The sequence below is a fragment of the Danio rerio genome, chromosome 12, assembly GCF_049306965.1.
Source record: "Danio rerio strain Tuebingen ecotype United States chromosome 12, GRCz12tu, whole genome shotgun sequence".
Classification (NCBI taxonomy): Eukaryota; Metazoa; Chordata; class Actinopteri; order Cypriniformes; family Danionidae; genus Danio; species Danio rerio.
The window spans coordinates 38016350-38037933 of record NC_133187.1 but is presented as its reverse complement, the minus strand read 5'-3'; the positions used below and the strand labels follow the sequence as shown (position 1 = coordinate 38037933).

The 21584-nt window shown below is 36.4% G+C and overlaps 2 protein-coding genes across 10 annotated transcripts in view; both read right to left on the bottom strand.

Moving 5' to 3' along the window:
- The window catches only part of map2k6 (mitogen-activated protein kinase kinase 6), a 51302-nt gene extending 45587 nt beyond the window's left edge, over positions 1-5715 (bottom strand). The window contains 1 exon segment of one of the 2 annotated variants that reach the window (NM_001312870.1): positions 5186-5715. In NM_001312870.1, coding sequence (NP_001299799.1) covers positions 5186-5279 — 94 coding nt within the window. In that variant the 5' untranslated portion in view covers positions 5280-5715. 2 annotated transcript variants of the gene reach the window in all.
- A 5560-nt stretch (positions 5716-11275) lies between these two features.
- The window catches only part of btbd17a (BTB (POZ) domain containing 17a), a 58609-nt gene continuing 48300 nt past the window's right edge, over positions 11276-21584 (bottom strand). For all 8 annotated transcript variants that reach the window (XM_073918804.1, XM_073918805.1, XM_073918807.1 and 5 more), the window contains 2 exons: positions 17546-17828; positions 11276-12696 (listed from right to left, as the gene is read on the bottom strand). In XM_073918804.1, the coding sequence (XP_073774905.1) occupies positions 11610-12696; positions 17546-17649 (1191 nt within the window). In that variant the 5' untranslated portion in view covers positions 17650-17828 and the 3' untranslated portion in view covers positions 11276-11609. The remainder of the gene's footprint in view (positions 12697-17545; positions 17829-21584) is intronic.

The following is a 21584-nucleotide window of genomic DNA, read 5'->3' as shown; positions in this document are numbered from 1 at the left end:
CTGTAAAGCAATTGAGAGATTGTGCATGATCAAATTAAGATTTTGATACGATTTCAATTAATATGGCACAGCCCTAATTAGAAGCCATGTTTAAAAATAGAACTTTCAACACATTGTTGCTACTTCTTAATTAATTTTTACAGCAAGAAACTGTCTACGGTTTAAATATTTTCAAATGTTTACAGCAGCTTCTAATTACACTTCCAAGCAAATGCCCAATGATTTTTACCAAGATGTATTTACTGAGGAATCAAAAAAAAATGCATGATTAAAAAAAGAACAATTTTTGCAATGGGGCCAGACAAATCATATTAACATTAACGGAAAAAATCACTCTACTATTCCACATTGACAGACATTGAATCTTGTTTTAATCATAAACCTAATTGTGCTTTAGAAAACAGAACATATGTTTATTTTGCATTGTATTTAAATATACCTGTATTTAAAGGTATTTGTAAACCTTTTTGCAGCAATGGCTTCATGAAATTAGTACTTTCTGCTCTGAATTAAAACCCACAGAATCTCTAAATCAATTTATATAGATTATAATATAAGATTAGTTTGACAAATCAAGCAGCCCTTTAAAACCTGAATCCTCCCCGTGCTCAGGTAAAGCTGTTTGTTTGCATGACGGAGGGGTTGGTTCACAAGGATTTAGTTCCTCAAATGTTCCTCAGGTGTGTCACTGTTACACAACAGCACAATTACTGCTCTTTCAATGCTGCAAAAATCACCTCATTAGAGCGTCAGAATCAGACATTCTTGAACCCCGCCTATTAATGCATTATCCATAAATGTTCTCTTCTCAGAATGTAAACGCTCCAGAGCTGCAATATGCCTCTCAACTGTGGTCATCGCAGTATAACAGCTGCTGGACATAGCTTTTATTTGGGCTTGTGCATGTATAGCAATTTAGCCCAAGGTGTGAGAAACTTCACACACAGGGTCTATACAGTGTTTCTGCGAAAGAGATACATTGCAAAGACTCCAAGAAGCGTAATTAAGGGTCTAAGCAGTGCAGGGAACCCTGTGCTTTTGTTCAGAATTATTATTATCCCACTTTAAAATGAAGCCCGGGAGTATAGAGATCTCTTAACCCTTTAACTGCCCCACCAAGAAAACGACAAACCGGATTGCATATCTTGGACTGCAACTGCTAATGTCGCCAAGTAAACACACTCTGCGTTTTTTTTAACACATTCCATAATTTAAGGCTGGGCCATTTGGCCTAAAATCAAAATCTTGATTAATTAACATTTTAACTCAATTAAGATTAATGAATGATTATTTTATTTTATTTATTTTTTGGCCTCATAGTTCACAGACAATTTTTGCACAGTAAATATACTCACATATTACCAGTGAGAGATTTTTGATTTTAAAATAAACACACACTATCTACAGACAATGATTATTTATTGAACATCAACGCTGAATACCTGAAAATTAAAACACACATTGCCTTTTTCTTATAAAAAAAAATGAAAATCATTTGTTTCACTTTTGAAAAAATTAATAATTAATTTTTATATTAAAAGTAGAAAATAAGTTTCTTATGAAAATACAATGAATTTTGTATATCCTGTAAATTATATTTTAAACAGTGCATTTCTTGCATCTTCTGTAAGCAAATATTTTAATGTAAATAATAATTTTAGTGTAATCAAGGCATCTCTGGTGCAGCTTACAATTATTGTCATAGAGCAAAGTAAGGCTCAATAATGGGTCCATCATCTTAGGGTGCTTTCACACCTATACTTTTGTTTTGGAACGTATCTCATTTGCCCAGTTAGCGTGGTTCGTTTGGCATATGTGAACAGGGCAATCGCGCTCTGTTCCGCACCAAAGTAATCGCTCCGAGATCGCTTGAATGAGGTGGTCTCGGCTCGATTGAAACGAACCCTGGAGCGGTTCGATTGCAGTGAGAAAGTGATCCGATCCGAGCGCGGTTATATCACAGTGTTTTATGGATATGTAATAGGCTTACGGCTATATGAAGAGAGAGTTATGAGTATGGCGGGAAGTTTCGCGAGTCTCCGGATGCCCGCAAACGAGTGATGATCTCCCGGTAATCTTGCGTCTCCCTCCCGGTCCTCAAATAGGCATCGTCGCGCACCCTTCTCACCCCTCCCCACCGTGTCTCTCCTCAGACACGTCACGCGTGCGCACCCAGTCAATCACCACCAAACCACCACCTCTCCTGACAGCTTAGCGGGATGCTGCAAAATAAACCCTGACACTCTGACCAATGTAAGGAGAGTTTACTCACACGTGACTTGTTTTAGCTCTTTTGGTCCGTTTAGAAACTTTGCAGTGTGAAAGCGAACCACTCCAAGAGCAAAGAGCAACAATGTAACATTTGTAATCTCTGTTTCGGAACAACTGAATCGATTCACAGGTGTGAAAGCACCCTTACTTGACCAGAGATCATGTGGCTGCAAAAGTATATAAATCAGCCTTAAAAGTCTCTAAAGCCTTCTGCGCCGAGTGATCATCCTTGACTTGTGCTAGAGCTGCAAGATTCTGGCTAAAATGAGAATCGCAATTTTTTTGCTTAAAATAAAGATCACGATTCTCTCACGATTCTGTAGATGTAAAATAGAGCTTAATATGAGATTATTGTTTTTTCTCAAACACCTGGTAAAACAACAACATTAATATTATGTGTAGGTCTACTGGTTTCTATAAATAAATCTATTCTACTTATAATAATTCTGATGTTAAATTATGTTTGAGATATATGCTTGAAATCTGTCATTGACAACATTATTAGACCATTTAATTCACTGGTAAAATCAACATTATATAGGCTAGAGTAGGTATACTGACACTGTAAACATTTATTTTCATGCACAACTCTGAGTTTGCTATAAAAGAAAAAACTTGTCGCAATCATAACTCTAAAATGCTATATGATTATTTAAATGATGTGCACACTTTCGGTTTTATTTTCACTGCTAATTGCTGTTCATACTTCGCGCGCAGCTCTCAAATGATCACTGTGTGTCACAAACTGAATATTATTTAAAACTTTATTACCAGTTACTCACAGCATAAGCAGGTTCTGTTCACTAAAGTAGACACGCGCGTCTATAAATAAGTAGGGCGCGCACCCGCACAGTCAGCAGCTAACGTCACGTGTGATTTCGACGCAGACTAAACAACAATCGGTGGCAATGATTCCTATTCACTTTGAATGGGTGACGTCAAACATTGCCGAATGGAATTGTGGGTCCATCTGCACCGCTTCAGTGGCGTTGCTCGCTGCAGAAGTTGGGACTTTCTTAACTTTTCAAGCGCCAACGGAAGCGTCAGCCAATCAGATCGCTGTATGCAAATACACCAGCTCAGACAGTAGCCAACTGCTGCCTAATTTCATTGGCTTCACGTCAGCAACAACTTCAGACACACCCTCTACACGCTGAAGCCCCGTGTGAATTGGGTGCAACAGAGCGGGGTCACAAGACTACACACGGTAGAGAAAATAATACAAAAAATAAAAGAAATTGGCCTGGGAAAATTTGATTGATTATAGGTTCTAAATGTCGATTTCGAATATTTTTTTATTAATCACCCAGCCCTACCATCATTTCTAAAATATTAACCTCTCATAATAATAGACATGTTGGTTTACGATAAAACTACCAGAATTAATATATATATATATTCTATGAAAAATCTGAAAATACAAAGTGTAAGACTAATTTATTTAGAAACATAATCAAAACGAAACACCTTTAAATGCTAAATCATCTTTATTTTTTTAAGATATTTCAGATTCTCATTTCACTTTTTCTTGTTTTGTTTTTTTACAATAAAACCGAACTTAAGTGTAGTCGCACAACAATGCTGTGTAAACCATTATTTTGGTGTAAACCATTATTTTAACAGTCATTATTTAAAAGAGTAAAAATATGGTCAACCATTTGCTAGAGCAGGGAGTTAAAGGGTTAATGCAACTTTTTGTAATGCACTCATGATTTCTTTGACTTTGAATGCCTTGCTTACAAATGTACTTGCAAACAGGTCTAATACATTCGGTGATTGTGCAAGGCGAATAATGCAAGATGTGCCACAATTTCATAAACTAAACAAAATAAATACTTAATAGAAATGCATTATTGTGTGCTGTTTTTGACTCTACAGCAATAACGGCAAAGTAATAAATGCTTATACAACATGCTCGACAATGGTTGACTGTCACATAACTTGGCAGGTTGAATCTGAAGCAGCATGCAAAGCTTCATGCAGTGTGAAAGCGTAAGTGGAAAACATGAAAATGTTGCAACAAAAAACATTTGCATGCAACGATTATAATGCTAGTGCACGAAGTGGTGCTTAAAGTTAAATTCATGAGTTGTTTTAGGATGTTTAATTATAAGACTGCTTATAAAACATCACGCAGTAAAATATGAGATGTGAAAGTCTTTTTTTCTGCAGCTTTAAGCTTGAGAGTTGGTGGATATTTTGCATGGAGACATGTAGAGCACATCTGAACCTTGTCTGCAGCAACAAAACTATATTTAGCTTCTTATTTTTGCAGCCTCCACCTATGCATTGCTGCTGGAACAAAGCTTGCATGACAGAGCGTCCGAATTATTTTCCATTACGCGCAACTAATAAAAATTGTTGCATGCTCAACATGGCATGCAAGCAGGCTGTCAGGTCCCCGTTTCCCCATTGCACTTGCACACACACTCGCTCTCTCGCTCAATCGTCGGCCAAAGTTTGGTGTTATCTAATGCACCTCGCATGCATCAGCGCCAGAAGTTGTACGAATGTGCAGAACCAAGCCGAGGCCGTCGTGACGTCACAATCGAACATTGTTCGAGAGAAAATCGCCTCGTGCGCGTGAATAAGTCGGGTGCGGACGAGCGTTGCCGTTGCACAATCACTTTTGCATTGCTGGCTAGGCAGTTCCTCAACGCGGAAAGAAGGCGTTTCTTTTAATAATCGTGGCACAACAAGAATGCAAATAGCGCCCGGGCGACTGTCTAAGGAGAGCATCAATTTCCCAGAAACTCCGCAAAAGGGCAGATCGTTGAAACATGCATTGCAACTGGTCAAACTTTTCAATGCATTGGCCGCGACGAAGCTGCAGCCGTGCACTTTGCAAGCCATGCAACGCTGGCTGCATTTCCGAGGTTTTGCACGGATCGGTTAAGTAAAAAAAAGTACCTACCTCTAACGTTACTTGGCACGGACATCTCCCCTTTAGGGTTGGGGGAAGGGGAATCACAAAAGACTTTGCTTTCCTTGTCGCTCCCTCCTTCCATCTATCCCTCGCAGTGAGGCTTCAAGCGGGCTTGCTTGCAACAAAGGTGCAAAATACAAGCCCCGATCTTCATGCACTCGGAGCCTTTGGGCGTCGGTAAACTTGTTCTCCGTGCAAAGGCTGCTCTTTCAATTGCACGCAACGAAAACGGGGGGATTTCTGCAACCGCTCTGCAAAGAAACCAAGGCAGGCACTTACATGATGGGCCAAGGCCAGCAGCTGAGAGCTCCTAACTTGGATCAGTGTGAGCCCCTGCTAACACACGTTCTTCCTGCCTGACGACGCCGGGGATCATGGGACTGGTAGTTTGCACGTAATTGCTGTGCGCCGGGGAAAAAAAGGAGGAGCAGGCCTGATGCTAATGCTGCTGCTGTTTCAGGCTAGCAGAAGATGAGCGTGGTGTGAAGTGTTTGAGGAAATTAAAGATGAATTACTTCATCGTTCAAGTGTCTTCCGCGATATTTGTAGTCGAGTAATAATGAAACTAAACACAAGCCGATTCAGATGGTCAGATTGATACAGCAGTTGTTCCCATTCTGATTTAGTGTTTCAGTTCCACTATCATTTTAGTAGGCTGGAAGAAGTAGGCACTTTGGTGTGGAAACTCTCCAATTAAAAACTGTTTATCGGTTAAACGTTTTAAAAACTATACTCTGTTTACACAAACTTTTAATATTTCAATTATTAAAAAATACAAATAAAAATAATTAACCAACTGTCCGCATACTGTTTGTGAGATTCAGATTCTTTCTGAAAGTCTTCTTCTCGTTGCCAGCCTGGTGTGAGGAGTGGTTATTTTTTCTCAAAAAGTGGATCTTTTTGCAATGATATGCCTCATTTTCTATTGAATTATGAAATGTAAATACTGCAGTTTAGTGACATTTTAAGCACTATTCTGAGTTTATTGCCGGATGGTCATCATAACCACACTTTTTGACTATTTTAGCCAAAAGAGTAGTCAAATAAATATTAATATGGGCCACTTTTGGTGCTTCACCTTTTTTTTTTTTTTTTTTTTTGCTCATTTTTAGTTTTAAGAATAAGGTACAAGATTTAGAATAAAAGTTACTTTTAAATGTTATTTAAAAACAAAACAATAATGAAGAATGGATGTTAGATAGATGATGAAAAGTATTTGTTAGCATTGGCCAAAACTGATAAGCTGAAGTCACACAGAAGCTACAGCCAACAGAGGATTCCACATTGTCTTAAAGCCTTTTCCGGTGGCTTATTTTTACCACGATGGCATAGCAGTCAAAATTTGACAAATAAGCTCATGTATTGGACAAATTCCTTTATATATATATATATATATATATATATATATATATATATATATATATATATATATATATATATATATATATATAGGAGAGAGCATGGCACGAAGTGACACTTTTTGGTTTTGGCCAAATAATAAACAAAGTAATGGGGTTAGACAAACCATATTTTATTTACCAGCAACACACAAGCCTCTCCTACAAATGAGCACTGAAAGTATGACCACCGGATCTTTGGTTTCTGTGCAGTATTGCCAAAATGCCAAAGGTGCCAGGAGTATAAATGTTACTATTTACCCCACCTGTGGGGCAAGTTGTAACAGACAGAGGGTTAGTTTTAACACGTTTAAAAAGGCAGATTTCACACTATTAATTTAAATTAAGTTTACTTTAAATAGTGTATTTCCTCAGTAGCTAATTTTTATTATGTTAGTATGTTTATTTATGTATTTATCTATTGGATAACACATTTGCCTTATTATCTATTACTATGCAATGCTTTTATTTACATTATTACCAAAAAAAAAAATATTTGTTTCAATTAAAAAACATTTTTTATTAAAAAACTTTTTTCTTTTTTTAAAGTTCTCAACGTCACACTCAAAATTCAAAAAAACATATTTTGTATTTTAAACTGGTGTCCAACTGTGTATGGCTTAATTGTAACACCCTGTTACAACTAACCATGCTGTGTTTTGTTTCCCTCAAAACTGGCTAGCAGTCACTGTGTTTTTTACATCTTTTAAAATGGTTCCATTTTTTAGCGTAGAAGACAGTAATCTCAACAATATAAGATTTTTCGTACATACGTTCATAACTTCACATATTCTTTTAAAATAAAAAAAAATATCGACTATGATAAAAATTACTCATCCAAATTTCACCAAACTTTTTCAAAAATCGCCAAAAAGATGTCTGCCGACACTGTGGTGAACACCTCGGAAGCATGCCATGGTTAAATCTGAGCAAATACCTTAAAACTCCCCACGTTACTTTGTGCCGTGTGCTCATATATTTGAGCTATATATATATATATATATATATATATATATATATATATATATATATATATATATATATATATATATAACAGCTCTGTCTGAATCTGATTGGCTAGCCGTGCAATATTCTATAACAGAGATGCCCAAACTGGAGCTCGCAGGCCAAAGTTGGCCTATGGTAACCTTTGATTTGGCCCACTACTCCGTCTGAGAAGAAAGGGAGAATGATGGGGAAGGTAGGGGCAAAACAGAGATCTTTAATTCTAATTTAACATAATTTTTTGTTTGTTTCATTAATTGTTGAGCTACAAAAAAGCAAGCTGAAATTACACTCCTCAGTTAAATGTTCTGAATGAATCCTTTTTTTATGTTAGAATGTAAATACTGTTATGTGATGGATAGTGGACAATGCACAAGACATTGTGTTCTAAATGGGACTGTTGATGTTTTATTGTAAGTTCATTGTAAAACGTAAAAATAATAACAATATAAGTTTAAATATTATTATTTTAGGAATTTAACATGGAAATTTATTGTAATACAGTTTGGTATGTTTACCTTTGGCCCGCCAAGGTTTGGTTTTTGACCCTTTATAAGAGAAAGTTTGGGCACCCCTGTTCTATAATATCAGCACTCATATATCATAATCCTCTCACAATTAATATACTCAAGTTTTGTGGAAGCACAGAATATTTTATTGCAGAGTTTGCACAGGAGAGTAAACACTAATTATACATAAACCAACATGCAAGGAAACCAGTCTAAAATATATTATTGTGGACACAGATAATACAGAAAACAGCTAACAAATAATATGTATAACAACATTTAAGCTGCACATTAACTGACACTTTTTTCTTATATTTACAGTAGCACCTTGAAACACTTCAAATATAGCACATTTAATTGAAATATTTGGAATAATGATGTTATTCTGGCATAATTGCTTTTAGTTTTAAAGGAGTAATTATATTACTTAAAATATGCAAAAATATGCTGAATGCAGTGATCTAGTTTAGATCATGTGTACTTTTTCATATCTAATATTTTCATAAAAAGGGCTTTGCCTAATCAAATTTAAAAATACCTGTGATATGAGTTACATTTGGGTACAAATGGTGTCAAAAGATAATATTTCCTTTTCTTTGATGATCATGAAGCAGATTTCTCCAAGCTGTTGTTACAGTCACTATTTTCATTTTAACATCCTCTACTTAAATTTCAGTCTGTTCTTCTCTAATTTCATGCATTTGGTTTATTGTGTTACATTTTTGACACTTTTTAAACTTCTTATCAAACATTATAAGAACATTTGAGACTTTATTAAGGCCCAGATATACCTCCTAGTGATAATGAAAGTCAAATTGATAAGACACAATAGGTCAGGTCAAATAGAAATAAATATAGGCTTAATTCAAAGACTATATTTCGAGAGATAAAACAACTTGCAAGAGCAAACTTTTTAGAAAAGTTCAATTTACCATTGGTCCATGGCATAAAGCTGTGGTCACACTGGACTTTTCTCCCCATAGACTTCCATTCATACGCATGCGAATGCGTCAGACTGAAAACGCAAGCTCATGCGACAAGTTTTGCAGTTCGATGCATTGCAGAGTTCAAGCTTGGTGAACTCTGACCTGCGAAATCGCATCACTTGATTGTGTGAGACCAACCGAGGTTCAAACATGACCTCTCTGTACAGAAATTTAAAATATAGACCAATAGCTCGCTTTTTTAAATGTCTAATAATCTTGTTTAATCCCGCACCTTTTCACAGCACTGTACAACAAATTTTGCATGCTCAAACTCTAGTGTGGCCGCAGCATGACTCTTTTGAACACCTGGATTGTTTGGATCAGCTGTGTTTGATTAGAGTTGGAGCAGAACTGTGCAGAGCCGCGGCTGTCCAGGAATTGAGTTTGAGACCTACGGTCCATGGTGATGATGCAATAGATGGGTATGTGTCTCTGGGTGTCCGCCCTTAAAATCTTACCCAGTTCAATTTATTCTAAACCAGGTGTGCTCAACCCTGTCCCTGGAGATCTAGCTTCCTGCAGATTTCAGCTCCAACCTTGACAAACACACATGAGCTAATTAATTTGGACCTGATCAGCAGTTGTAATTACAGGCAAGTGTGTTTGATATTGGTTGCAATTGAAACCAGCAGGAACACAGCAAGCATTCTTTGTTTTAAAAAAAATGTCTAATAGACGTCTAAACATAGTCGTCTTGGCTAAAACAAGGCTAAAGTTGGGTTGTCAGTGAAATAGACATCTAAGAATAGGCCAAAATTAGACTAGTCATCAAATGAACAGAAATAAATGACTGCACATATAAGGTCTTTCTAATCTGTCTATTTGATGACTAGTCTAGTTTTAGGCTATTCTTAGATGTGTATTAGATTTTCACTGAAAGCCCAAGTTTAGCCTTATTTTAACCCAGCTGTCTACGTTTAGACCTTAAGGCCCAATCCCAATTCTATTTTTGTACCCCTACCCCTTCCCCTTCCCCTTGGCCCTTAAAACCAAATGTGAAGGGGAAGAGCTTCAAAATTTACCCCTAAGAGGACACCACTACAGCACCTGTCATCGCGATCTGTTAAATATGATACGCAATAACTTTACACCTTGTTGTGGGCTGCATGCTTAGCCCTTTTATATGTCAAGAGGAATTTATTAAGTTTTACAGTTAGAGCAGATTTTCCTTATTATAGTAGCCATAGTAGTATTATTGTAGCTGTTTTTTTTAATCAGTGTAAAGAATAACTGGATGTTTACAAAAGATTTTGATATTGGTAAAGCCGTCTGCAACTTTTGTGAAGCACCAAACATGTTTATGACTGCATTAATGTATTATTCCTTTTTTTAAAAAGTCACATATTGTGCATGTCTATTATCATACACAAATTGTACTAAATCGATCTAAAAAGTTTTCTCTTTGGACCACCAGGTGGCAGTCTTTGTACTTTCATTTCGGGGGTGCAGAGTTGAGATTGCAGGGTGCAGAAGTTTTATTTTTATATATTATTTTTATCCATTTATATATATATATATATATATATATATATATATATATATATATATATATATATATATATATATATATATATATATATATATATATATAGTTAAACATATCTTTTCCAATTGTATATAACTACTACTGTAAGAAATTATCAAAATTCGGTACATACTTTCAGTATTTTCTTTGCTTGAACTGACCCGATATAATCCTGTTTATTGACCCTATTCTCCGCCGACGAGTGGGCGCTGCCATTTGAATCTTTTTGGCTCGAGACTTCCGGTCTCATTCACTTCCATTCATTTTTAGACATTAAAAACTGCTCATTACGCTGCTTGATGTTGCAATTTGATATTTTCTTGTTATATTATTCTACTTGGTCTGTATAGTCATGCAAACATTTGTTTGTAGAGAAAGTAGTTTGACCGTTTTCTGCCGTTAATTTCTCCCATAGGCGACTGAATCGGAAGTTCTAAGACAATCGCGAAAACAGGCGCACTTCCGCATTTTAGAATAAGGTCAATATGAAATGAGCCTGCTCCTGACCAGGGTTAAACTAACAGAACTGTTGCTATGACAACAACTCTCAGATCAGTTTAGAAGAACGAAACGATTCCAAATCATGTCAAATCGTCAATAACCAAATCCAGCTAACTGAATAATCCACCTACAAAGAAGGAACCCCTGGTTTATAGTGGAAATTTACATTTAATTCTGATTAAAAGCAATACTCTTATGGTTTGTCTATATCTAAGGTGTACATTGTGGTGTAAATAAATGGGATTTGACTTCTCTTGACTAGTGCCAAATTGCAGAGCTTGTGAAAACGTCCAAATTGCTTTTACCAGATGATGCTGTATTCTCACCACTGGTGTTTTAACATGTTTATACTGTAATTGACAGAAAATATTTACATATTCACCTAAATGCCAATCCCAACAGCATATTTACTACTCAGACATTTCAAACTTTTTTTGTTCCTATCTTCGCTGTAATAATACCGGGGCCTACTGCAGCATGAAAGTTGCATTATTTCTTGGTGGTGATGAGAGTCTGGTAGATTGGCTTTACTATGATGTGCAAGTAAAGCGATCCGTCCACCACATACTCGGATGTTCGTAACTGCAGGTCAGCATCCGCCAGAAAGTCCCCGACCTCCTCTGTGCTTTGGTGGAAACCGAGGATATGCCGCACCACAAGCTTGCCCTTCTGCCTTGTCAAGACGAGCACAGTCTTCTGGAAATTCACACCCGCAAAGTCAGCACTGGAAGTTGCAGGAGTGATGATGATCCTTGGCCGGGCGATGCCACTTCCCCCATCTGGCCGCGGCGGCTGCATTGCCCCCTGTTCAGTATACATGGGCCGCATGCTAAGGGGGAGCCAACGGGGCGAAAACAAGGCATTCCATGTGACACGCTTACTAGAGTCAAACCCACTGGGACCCAATTGAGTCTGGAAACTGGTGCTGCGGTCATCCCGTGCTGGGTTGTTTATGATCCACTGAGCGCCCCACATGGATGAGAGGTAATTGCGGGGCACAAAGAGGCTGCAATTCATGTCGAAAAACTTGGCCAGTTGAAGTGGAGAGGCTGAATGGAATTGGTAGGACATGTAGAGGAGGTCACGGACAGATTCATGGTAGCGCGTCATGATCGGTGACTGGCGTTGCAAACGAAAAAGCTCACGTGGAGGGATCATGGCGTAACGCACTAAACGAAGGGCATTTTCTGCTGTCAGGCTGTCTGGGTTGTTTTGGGTGAGCCATGTTTCAACTGCCTCAAACAATTCCAGTTCATTTTTCAACACTAAATCGGAGCGCTGTAGGAGAGTCATTAACAATTCGATGCTAACCAATGGCCATTCTGGACTCTGAAGCACTGACGACAGATTCCAGGACAGAAATTGAAGGCAGTTGTTTTTCAGTGTCATATCGCCCACTTTTGTGGCGTACTGGTACCAGCCCACCACATGTCCGGTGGGAGAGTCGCTAGCAAGGTTCTGGCTCATGTACTGGGTCAGTCCTTGCTGGAGGCCAGAGATGGCGTATTTGGTGGCCAGACTGTGCAGTGGCGTGGCCTGGTCTAACTGTAAGGAGAGCTCACCGCAGTAGAGATATCTGAAGAACAGAAGAACAGGAGTTTGTTAAACATGTTATCGCACAGGAATTTTACATATGCGACTAGGCAAAGGACGATAACCGGTTTCAAGGTTTACTGCGGTTTACTGCGGTTTGGAAAAGTTCATTCATTCATGTAATTACCTTCTGCTTAGTCTCTGATTGAGATTGAGAGGAATGAACCACCAACTTATTCCAGCATATGTTTTACGCAGCAGATGCCATACCAGGTGCAATCCAGTACTGGGAAACACCCACACACCCTGGCATTCGCACACACACACACACACACACACACACACACACACACACACACACACACACACACACACACACACACACACACACACACACACTCATACACTATGGCCAATTTAGTTCATCCAATTCACCTCTAGCCCATATTTTTGGACTGTGGGGGAAACCGGAGCACTTCGAGGTAACCCACGCCAACACGGGGAGAACATGCAAACTCCACACAAAAATGCCAACTGGCCCAGCTGGAACTCAAACCAGCGACCTTCTTGCTGTGAGGAGACTAACCACTGCTAACCACTGAGCCACTGTGCTGCCGGGTTTGTAAAACTCACAGTTTTAAAATTGCTTAAAATTTTTGTTACACTTTTCCCTATCTAAGATTTTGTCAAACACTATTTTATTTATTTTTTAGGGCTACAGTATTTCCAGCAGCAAAGGCCAATGGCTTATACAACTCCATATATCGTTTATACTCCAGTGGCTTATTACAGTAGGTGAGTTGGGTAAGCTAAATTGCCTGTAGTGTACAGTATGTGTGTATGTCCTGGTCCTCCAAGTTGGGGGTTGGGCATTGGGCTAACAACCCACCTCATAAAAAAAATAGATGTTACAAAACACTGATATGGTGCGGCTAAATATCAACTTCGATATTAATGGCCCTAGGAGTAAATAAATAAGTAAGTATTAAGGTTTACTGTTCCAAAATATTCTTTAAAAATATGTGTTTAATGGGGGGCATTGCTTTTTACCCAGACATTTAAAAGGATAATATTTTAGAGCAATAATCACAATACCGTAAAACCGTGATCTTAAGGTTATCAAATCATCAGAATCTTATACCGGTGTCCTGATATTTTATCCTACCCATCAGATTATGCTACCAACACTGTATTGGATGGTTCTGAGGTTGGGGTTAGGGATTAGGTAGGTTAGGGTGGTGTTACAGCTTCATATCACACTACTTCACATACAATTTGCACTCGTAGCAAAATCTGATGGGTAGCATATTGTATCATCAAAATGTGCAACCTACTATTTGAATGGGAGTCAGGACAATCTGACAAGGTAGGACAACAGAACACTGGCCCATGACTATTTGTGACCCTATTGACCTTATTCTAAAATGCGGAAGAGCGCCTGTTTTCGCGATTGTCTTAGAACTTCCGATTCAGTCGCCTATATAAACTACTTGCTCAACAAACAAATGTTTGCATGACTACACAGACCAAGTAGCATAATATAATAAGAAAATATTAAATTGCAACATCAAGCAGCGTAACGAGCAGTTGTTAACGTCAAAAAATGAATGGAAGTGAATGTGACCGGAAGTCGCGAGACAAAAAGATTCAAATGGCAGCGCCCACTCGTCGGCGGAGAATAAGGTGAATAGGCCACAAAACCAGTCATACGGGGTAGATTCTTTGAAACATGAGCTTTAGAAATCATCTGAAAGTTAAATAAATAAGCTTTTCATTTATTTATTGTTTGTTAGAGGACAATATCTGGCAGAAAAATCTACTGTGAAAATCAGAAATCTGAGGGTTTAAAAAAGCTGAGAAAAACACATTTAAAGCTGTTCTAAATCCACCGCTTCCAATGTTATCACTAGATTGAATGGGCGTTATCAGTGGTTATCAGCTGATAGATATGGGCCAGTAGGGGCCCTTTGCGTCTACTAGTGGCTCAGAAGGCTGTTATCATCCATCCACATTAATCAGCTATACTAATAGAGAAGACTCCAGATCCAGATCTGTTTTTACATTACTGTGTCAGTTGGGTTTAGACGGGGTTGGGGTAGACGTTAATAACATACAATTGATGGGAAATTTAATAAATAATATAAATAATTCTCGTTGTTAATCAGCTATACTAATAGAGAAGACTCCAGATCCAGATCTGTTTTTACATTACTGTGACAGTTGGGTTTAGGGTTGGGGTAGAGGTAGACATTAATAAAATACATTTAATAGGAAATTTTATAAATAAAATAAATAATTCAAGTTAACTTCCTGCCACAGCCATATGTAATCTATAGCTGATTAACCATGTATATGGATGATAACATACTAGTAGGCGCAGAAGGCCCCTACTGGCCTATATCTATCAGCTGATAACCACCGATAACACCCATTTAATCGAGTTATAACACTCGAACCAGCTGTCCAAATCCATGTTTGGCAATGCATTTTAGTAAACAAAAATTATGTTTTGATAGATTTACATAAAAGAAATGGACAAAATATCTTAATAAAACATCATCTTCACCTTATATTCTAATAGCTTGTAGGGAAAATCAATGATTTTGACTCATACAGTATTTCTTTGATGAAACAATCTAAAACTAAAAACAAAGATTAGTAAATACCGTTTTATATTTTTCCAACACAAAAAAGATATTCTTATTATAATAATCTAATACATTAACATAAAACAAAATTTACATGTGGTGGTGTTTGCGGAAGTTTTGAGAATGCTGCAGTACTTTTTTTGGCTGTGGTACAATTCCTTGTTCTGTCATTCCAATTCAAATTATAATTCCTCCTCTTCTGGGGTGTGTGCATTCAATTCACTTTTCATTTCATGAATTGAAAGCAAGCCAATAATGTTGACTACATTGTAATGTATATTTACAGGCTCTCTCAGGTGTGATATCTGTGTACTCTGTGAACCAAACCATGTTGTTACCTGATTAAATAATATGCATTTTTGCTGTTATGAATATATAAACATCTAACAACGAGTGTTGAGTTAGCTTTTTTTCTGTTTTTATTTTTGCATAAAAATTCTTTAATGCTGTCTGCAACATTAATTTGCCCCATTTTCCTTTTAAAAATAACTGATTGTATCTCTGTCGTCTTATCTTTTGGATCACTATAAAGGAAATCAAAGCCCAAACAAAATAAATGCTCTTGTCTCTACATGCTAGCCCTGCTCCATCACTGTAACTTCACCCTGTTTAGCTCTTATCATGATAAAGCTGTTTTATATAAGAGGAGAGAGTCCATTTGTAAATCACTCTGTTATGTTGTCGGGGTTTAACCTGCTGCAGTTCCACTGATGGCCAATAGAGAGTGTGTTACACGTGTGGGATGGGAATGTTCTCAAAAGCTGTCATGTCCAAACATGTTTTAAGGCTCACATGTTGGGAGGGTAAAGAACTACAGGAGTTTTCCCCCCTAAAATGTACTATGTGAGTTTTTTAAAATTCATCATGAACATCCCAATCACCTCACATGCATGCTTTTTTATTTAATTTAAATTAATACAGAATGTTTTAGAACAGAGGGTTATTTTTTTATTTGAAAGTATTTCAAATGTTATTATATAAGACATAAGATAATGTAGTCAGAGCTTATTTTACTTTATTTTAAAGCAATACTTTAATTTCATTTAACTGAAATATAAACCAAATGCACTCAATACTTACATTTATTAAAATTATATTTTAATTTTATAAATCACATATTGAAAGAATGTGCCAAGTACGTTTTTAGTTGTTTTTATAATATTTAATAAAATAAAGTTTGGAAAAAAAGTTTTTTTTATTATTATTATTTGAAATGTATTAAAAAATTTATTAAGACAAATGTGGTCAGAACTTTTTATTTTATTTATTTGCCATTTTAGTTTTATTATTTTTATTTTATTGCATTTTATTTTATTTTATTAAAACACTTATTGAAAGAATGTGCTTAATACATATTTAGTTGTTTTATTAATATTTAAAATTTTTAGAAAAAAAGTATTTTTAAATGTATTAAAATTTTGTTTCATTGAGAAAAAAATGGTAAGAACTTTTTATTTTATTTTATTTTACTATTATTTTATAAATGTTTTATTTTATTTAATTTAAATTCACCCAATACTTAGATTTTATTTAACTGAAACTTAAATAGAACATGCTCAGTGCCTAAATGTATTACATTTTTATTTTATTTTATTTTATTTTATTTTAAAGCAACCTAAACCTAAACAGATCTATAATTTATTGCATTTTATTTGATTGAAACACTTATTAAAAGATTGTGCTAAAGACATTTTTATTTTTGTTCATATTTAATAAAATAAAGTTTAGAAGAATTTTTTTTTTATGTATTTAAATTTTAATTTTTTTAAAACAAATGATAATGTGGTCAGAACTTTTTATTTAATTTTTTATTTAATTTTTTATTATTATTTTATTTTTAAAATAATTTTCCCAATACTTTGATTTTATTTAACTGTAACATAAACAAATCATGCTCAGTGCCTACATTTATACATTTCTTTTTACTGAAGCACTTATTGAAAGAATGTGCTCAGTACATACAGTACATTTTAGTTGTTTTATTAATATGTTTATTAAATTGTATTATTTTATTTAAACTCAAACCTAGAAATGTTCAAATGCGAATGTAATGTAAAACAAAACATGTACTGTCCAATAGAGACAACAGCAACTGAACTATTCCGCATTTGTGTTCCACAAAAAAGCATAATAAATAAATAAAACTGTAAATTAATTTGAAGCAGTCCAAAAAATGACATGCCTTTTCTTTAACCCATATATAAAACAAAATCCAATCATCTTTCCCTTATCAGTGCTTCTCACCTGATGAACTTGTCAAACACAGCAGTGCATTCAGCTGTTTCCTGCAACACAAGTGTGCTGCTGTTGCGCTTTCTCAGCATCTCCTCAAACACTCGGCTCTGCATTGAAAGCACCAGCGTGTGGGCTTGGATCACCTTAACCTCATCTGCATCCACTGTCTCCACACGTAGGGAAATATCACTGTTATTCCCCAGCAAGAGGAGACCCTCCAGCCGAGCCACCAGACCCTGAGAGTGACTGATCACTTCTGCGGAGCCTTCAACCAGTCCTTCTGCTCTTAATCCTGTAAAACAAGGTGAAAACATGCTTTAAATTTGCTGATATTGAGTAATACAATATGTCAGGAATAACTGATGACAGGTTGCTGAACTACTAGAAAATACTGAAGAAATCATTCAGCGTAGTTACATGGAACTGTAATGCGGCCAAGACCTGCCTGGAACTATTTTAGCTTTGTATTTATATGAAAATTATTGCACGCTTTAGGTTTGTCCATCAGCCAATCTGAATCAAGCATTCAACAGCATCATAATATAGAGTCCAAAAATGCACAACACAGGGCGGCAAGGTGGCTCAGTGCTTAGCACTGTCGCCTCACAGCAAGAAGGTTGCTGGTTTAAGTCCAAGCTGGGCCAGTTGGCATTTCTGTGTGGAGTTTGCATGTTCTCCCTGTGTTCGTGTGGGTTTGCTCCGAGTGCTCCGTTTTCCCCCACAGTCTAAAGACATGCGCAGTATGAATGAATGTGTGTAAATGTGAGAGTGCATGGATGTTTCCCAGTACTGGGTTGCAGCTGGAAGGGTATCCACTGCATAAAACATATGCTGGAATAGTTGGTGGTTCATTCCGCTGTGGTCATCCCTAATAAATCAGAGACTAAGCTGAAGGAAAATGAATGAATGGACACAATTATTACGTTTTTGAGGGTACAAATTATGTTTTATGTTCAACACACTCAATGTTGCATGAATGAATGCATTATTGTGGAACCCAGCATTATTTAAATAAGGAATAATGGTAACACTTTAGTGTAAGTGTCATTATTAATATTAACAAGCTTATTACCTGCCTATTATTAAGATATTGGCAGTTATTAGTACTTATTATAATCTGCATGATTTTATTCCACATCTATTCCTACCTACTTTCCAGCAAATTAGGAGTTTATTGAGGCAAAGTCCTAGTTTATGGTTTATTGATATCGAAAAAATTTCCTTAAGAGAAAATGTGGACAGAATAATTAATGGCAGGCTGTTGAATTATTTGTAATTACTGTGTGATAATTCAATGGACTTGAGTAAGATATTCTACTGTACAAAAAACAATTCCGTAAAACTTAGGGTTAAAAAAATGCAAGCTGTGTTTATATACAGTAAAATACAGTAGAAACTTTGACAAAATTTATTGGTAAACTACAACATTAATTAATAGTAATATACACAAGTGTTTTGAAGTACTAATATCTACACCTCTTTGTTACACAGACAGACAACTGAGTGCATCTCGTTTAAATACACTATGGGGTTACTTATTCTGAGGTCCCTACAGACTGTGCAACACCATTGGTGTGATCCAAGACCTGTGAAGAGATGATCCAGAAGTATCCATAATCCTGGACCAGGTCCGTATCCCAATCTTGTTGTGGTCATCATAGAGGAATGGAGATTAGAGATTGTTTCCAAAAAGACCACTGTGACAGACGAATCTCCGCATTGATCCTGTGGGCCAGCCTGACCTCCCGCCAGTGCCCTACTCACACGTGCAGCTTCTCCTCGATAGACATCCAGTGTCTCCAGCCTCCAGCACCTAGACTGCATCTTCACACAGGAAGTTTGGCCAGAAGAATAATGGTCGTTCTCAACAGAGCCTGGTTTCTCTCGAGGTGTTTTTTTCCTTTCACTTCGTCAATTGGTTAAGTTTTTTTCCATGCCCTGGCTAGCTTGGATCGGGACTTGTGGAGCTGGGCATCATTGGATTTGCTCTACAGTTTTTGAACTTTCAGCAGTGAAATTTAAACCACTTTGAACTGAACTAAACTGAACTCTGAAATCTGGACTTTACTAGCACTATGTTAAGCTGCTTTGACAATCTATATTGTGAAAAGGGCTATATAAATACACATGAATTGAATTAAATTGAATATTAACAATTAAAATATTGGCAGTTTAGGCGATGCAGTGGTGCAGTAGGTAGTGCTGTCACCTCACAGCAAGAAGGTCGCTGGTTTGAACCTTGGCTGGGTCAGTTGGCGTTTCTGTGTGGAGTTTGCATGTTCTCCTTGCGCTCGTGTGGGTTTCCTCCGGGTGCTCCGGTTTCCCCAACAGTCCAAAGACATGCGGTACAGGTGAATTGGGTAAGCTAAATTGTCTAGCTAAAAAGTACAGTACATACAGTAAAACAGATTGTCTGCTTGCCCAGAAGGGAACAAGTTTATTAAAACTGAATGTGTCTGTCAAGTCAATCTGCACTGTCATGATCATCCAACTTCCGTTGAGCCTTTTCTTGAAAACTGGACTGGGTGTCGTTGCATAGTTCCAGGAAATGCCATCATTGTGCTTGCATTCGCTTGCTTTGGTGTTGTGTGTGCGTGTGAACCAACCGTTTATAGTGCCCTGGTTTCCTATTACTAGTTACCACTTAAAGCATGGCCATTATGATTCATAAAACAGGTCCATAGCGAAATACCACATAATGACAGAAATCAAAGGAAAAGCATAATGATGATTAATATGTTCATCAGACTAAAACAATATAATTGTCTTTTACACAATTAAGTCAATCATTGACTTTGATAGAAAACATAATAGTGGACATTATTTTTTTTATGCTAGAACACGCTGTTGGGTTTTAAGTATTAAGGAAGTCCATCTTCATATAAAAATGCACAGTTCAACATTGTTTGCAAGATCACCATATTGCCAATGCACATACCCGTCAACCCTCTTATTTTTTTCCCAGGATTCTCCCCTATTTTACAATTCTATCCCATAAAGGTATTTTCCCGTATTTCTCCCGTATTTTTAATGTTTCTCTGAAGGGTGGCTTTTATTTTATTTTATACACTTTGAAATAAATATAAAAACAGCGGGATTCCCTTCCTTTCTATTACAGGCACCATCAACCCTCCTATACAATCCTTAAAACAGTCCGTTTATGTAGCAGTGCGTGACTGTCAGACGTGCTCCATAATGATAAATGGACTCTGTTTTCCCAAACGGTTATTTACACGCCATTTGAAGCAGAACAAAAGTGGACATGCTGGGTTTTGGGTGCGTGTTTGAACAGACATATACACACAAAATATATATATTAATATTAATAATAATATTTATATAAAAACATGTCAATCTTTTCTTTATCCACAACACATTTTTTCTTAAATGAGCATAAACAGTTAGGAAAGCAGTCGAATGCTTTCATTGTGGATCTGTGCAGGTTTCAGGTGATCAAATAACACCTCTGTAATTGAATGTGATCAAGCAAAAAATCTAAAGAAGAGATTCATTCGCTGCTCTTTAATCAGAATGTTTAAATTATACAGTGAAGAAAAGCTTAATAAGATTTAATAACTTGATTTTTTTCTTTATGATAGCTAGTCATTTTAATAGGCTAAACTTTAATTTATTTGAAGCTTTTTCTAAAACATGCTATTTATTCTATCATTTGTAAAGAATAATAATAAAGACATTATTTACAATCAAACAGATAATAATTTGAGAGTAATTTGAGAAATTAATATTATTTTTTTTCCTAATGTTGACAGGTATGCCTATGCACACTGACATAGAGATATGTGTAACATTGTTAACCTATGTATAAAACTGGAGGAACTGATGGTTTTAGAATCTTTTTTTCCCTTTTCCTTTCTGTCTTTTTTTGTATTGCTTTAAAGTCAAAATAAAAATATAATATTCACAGAAGAAGATATGTTGAAGAATGTTGGAAACTATAGGCATTGGCATCCAATCTAGAAAAAAATAGAATGGAAGTCAATAGCTACAAAATTTCAGCCTTCTTCAAAGTATCTCCTTTTGTGTTCAG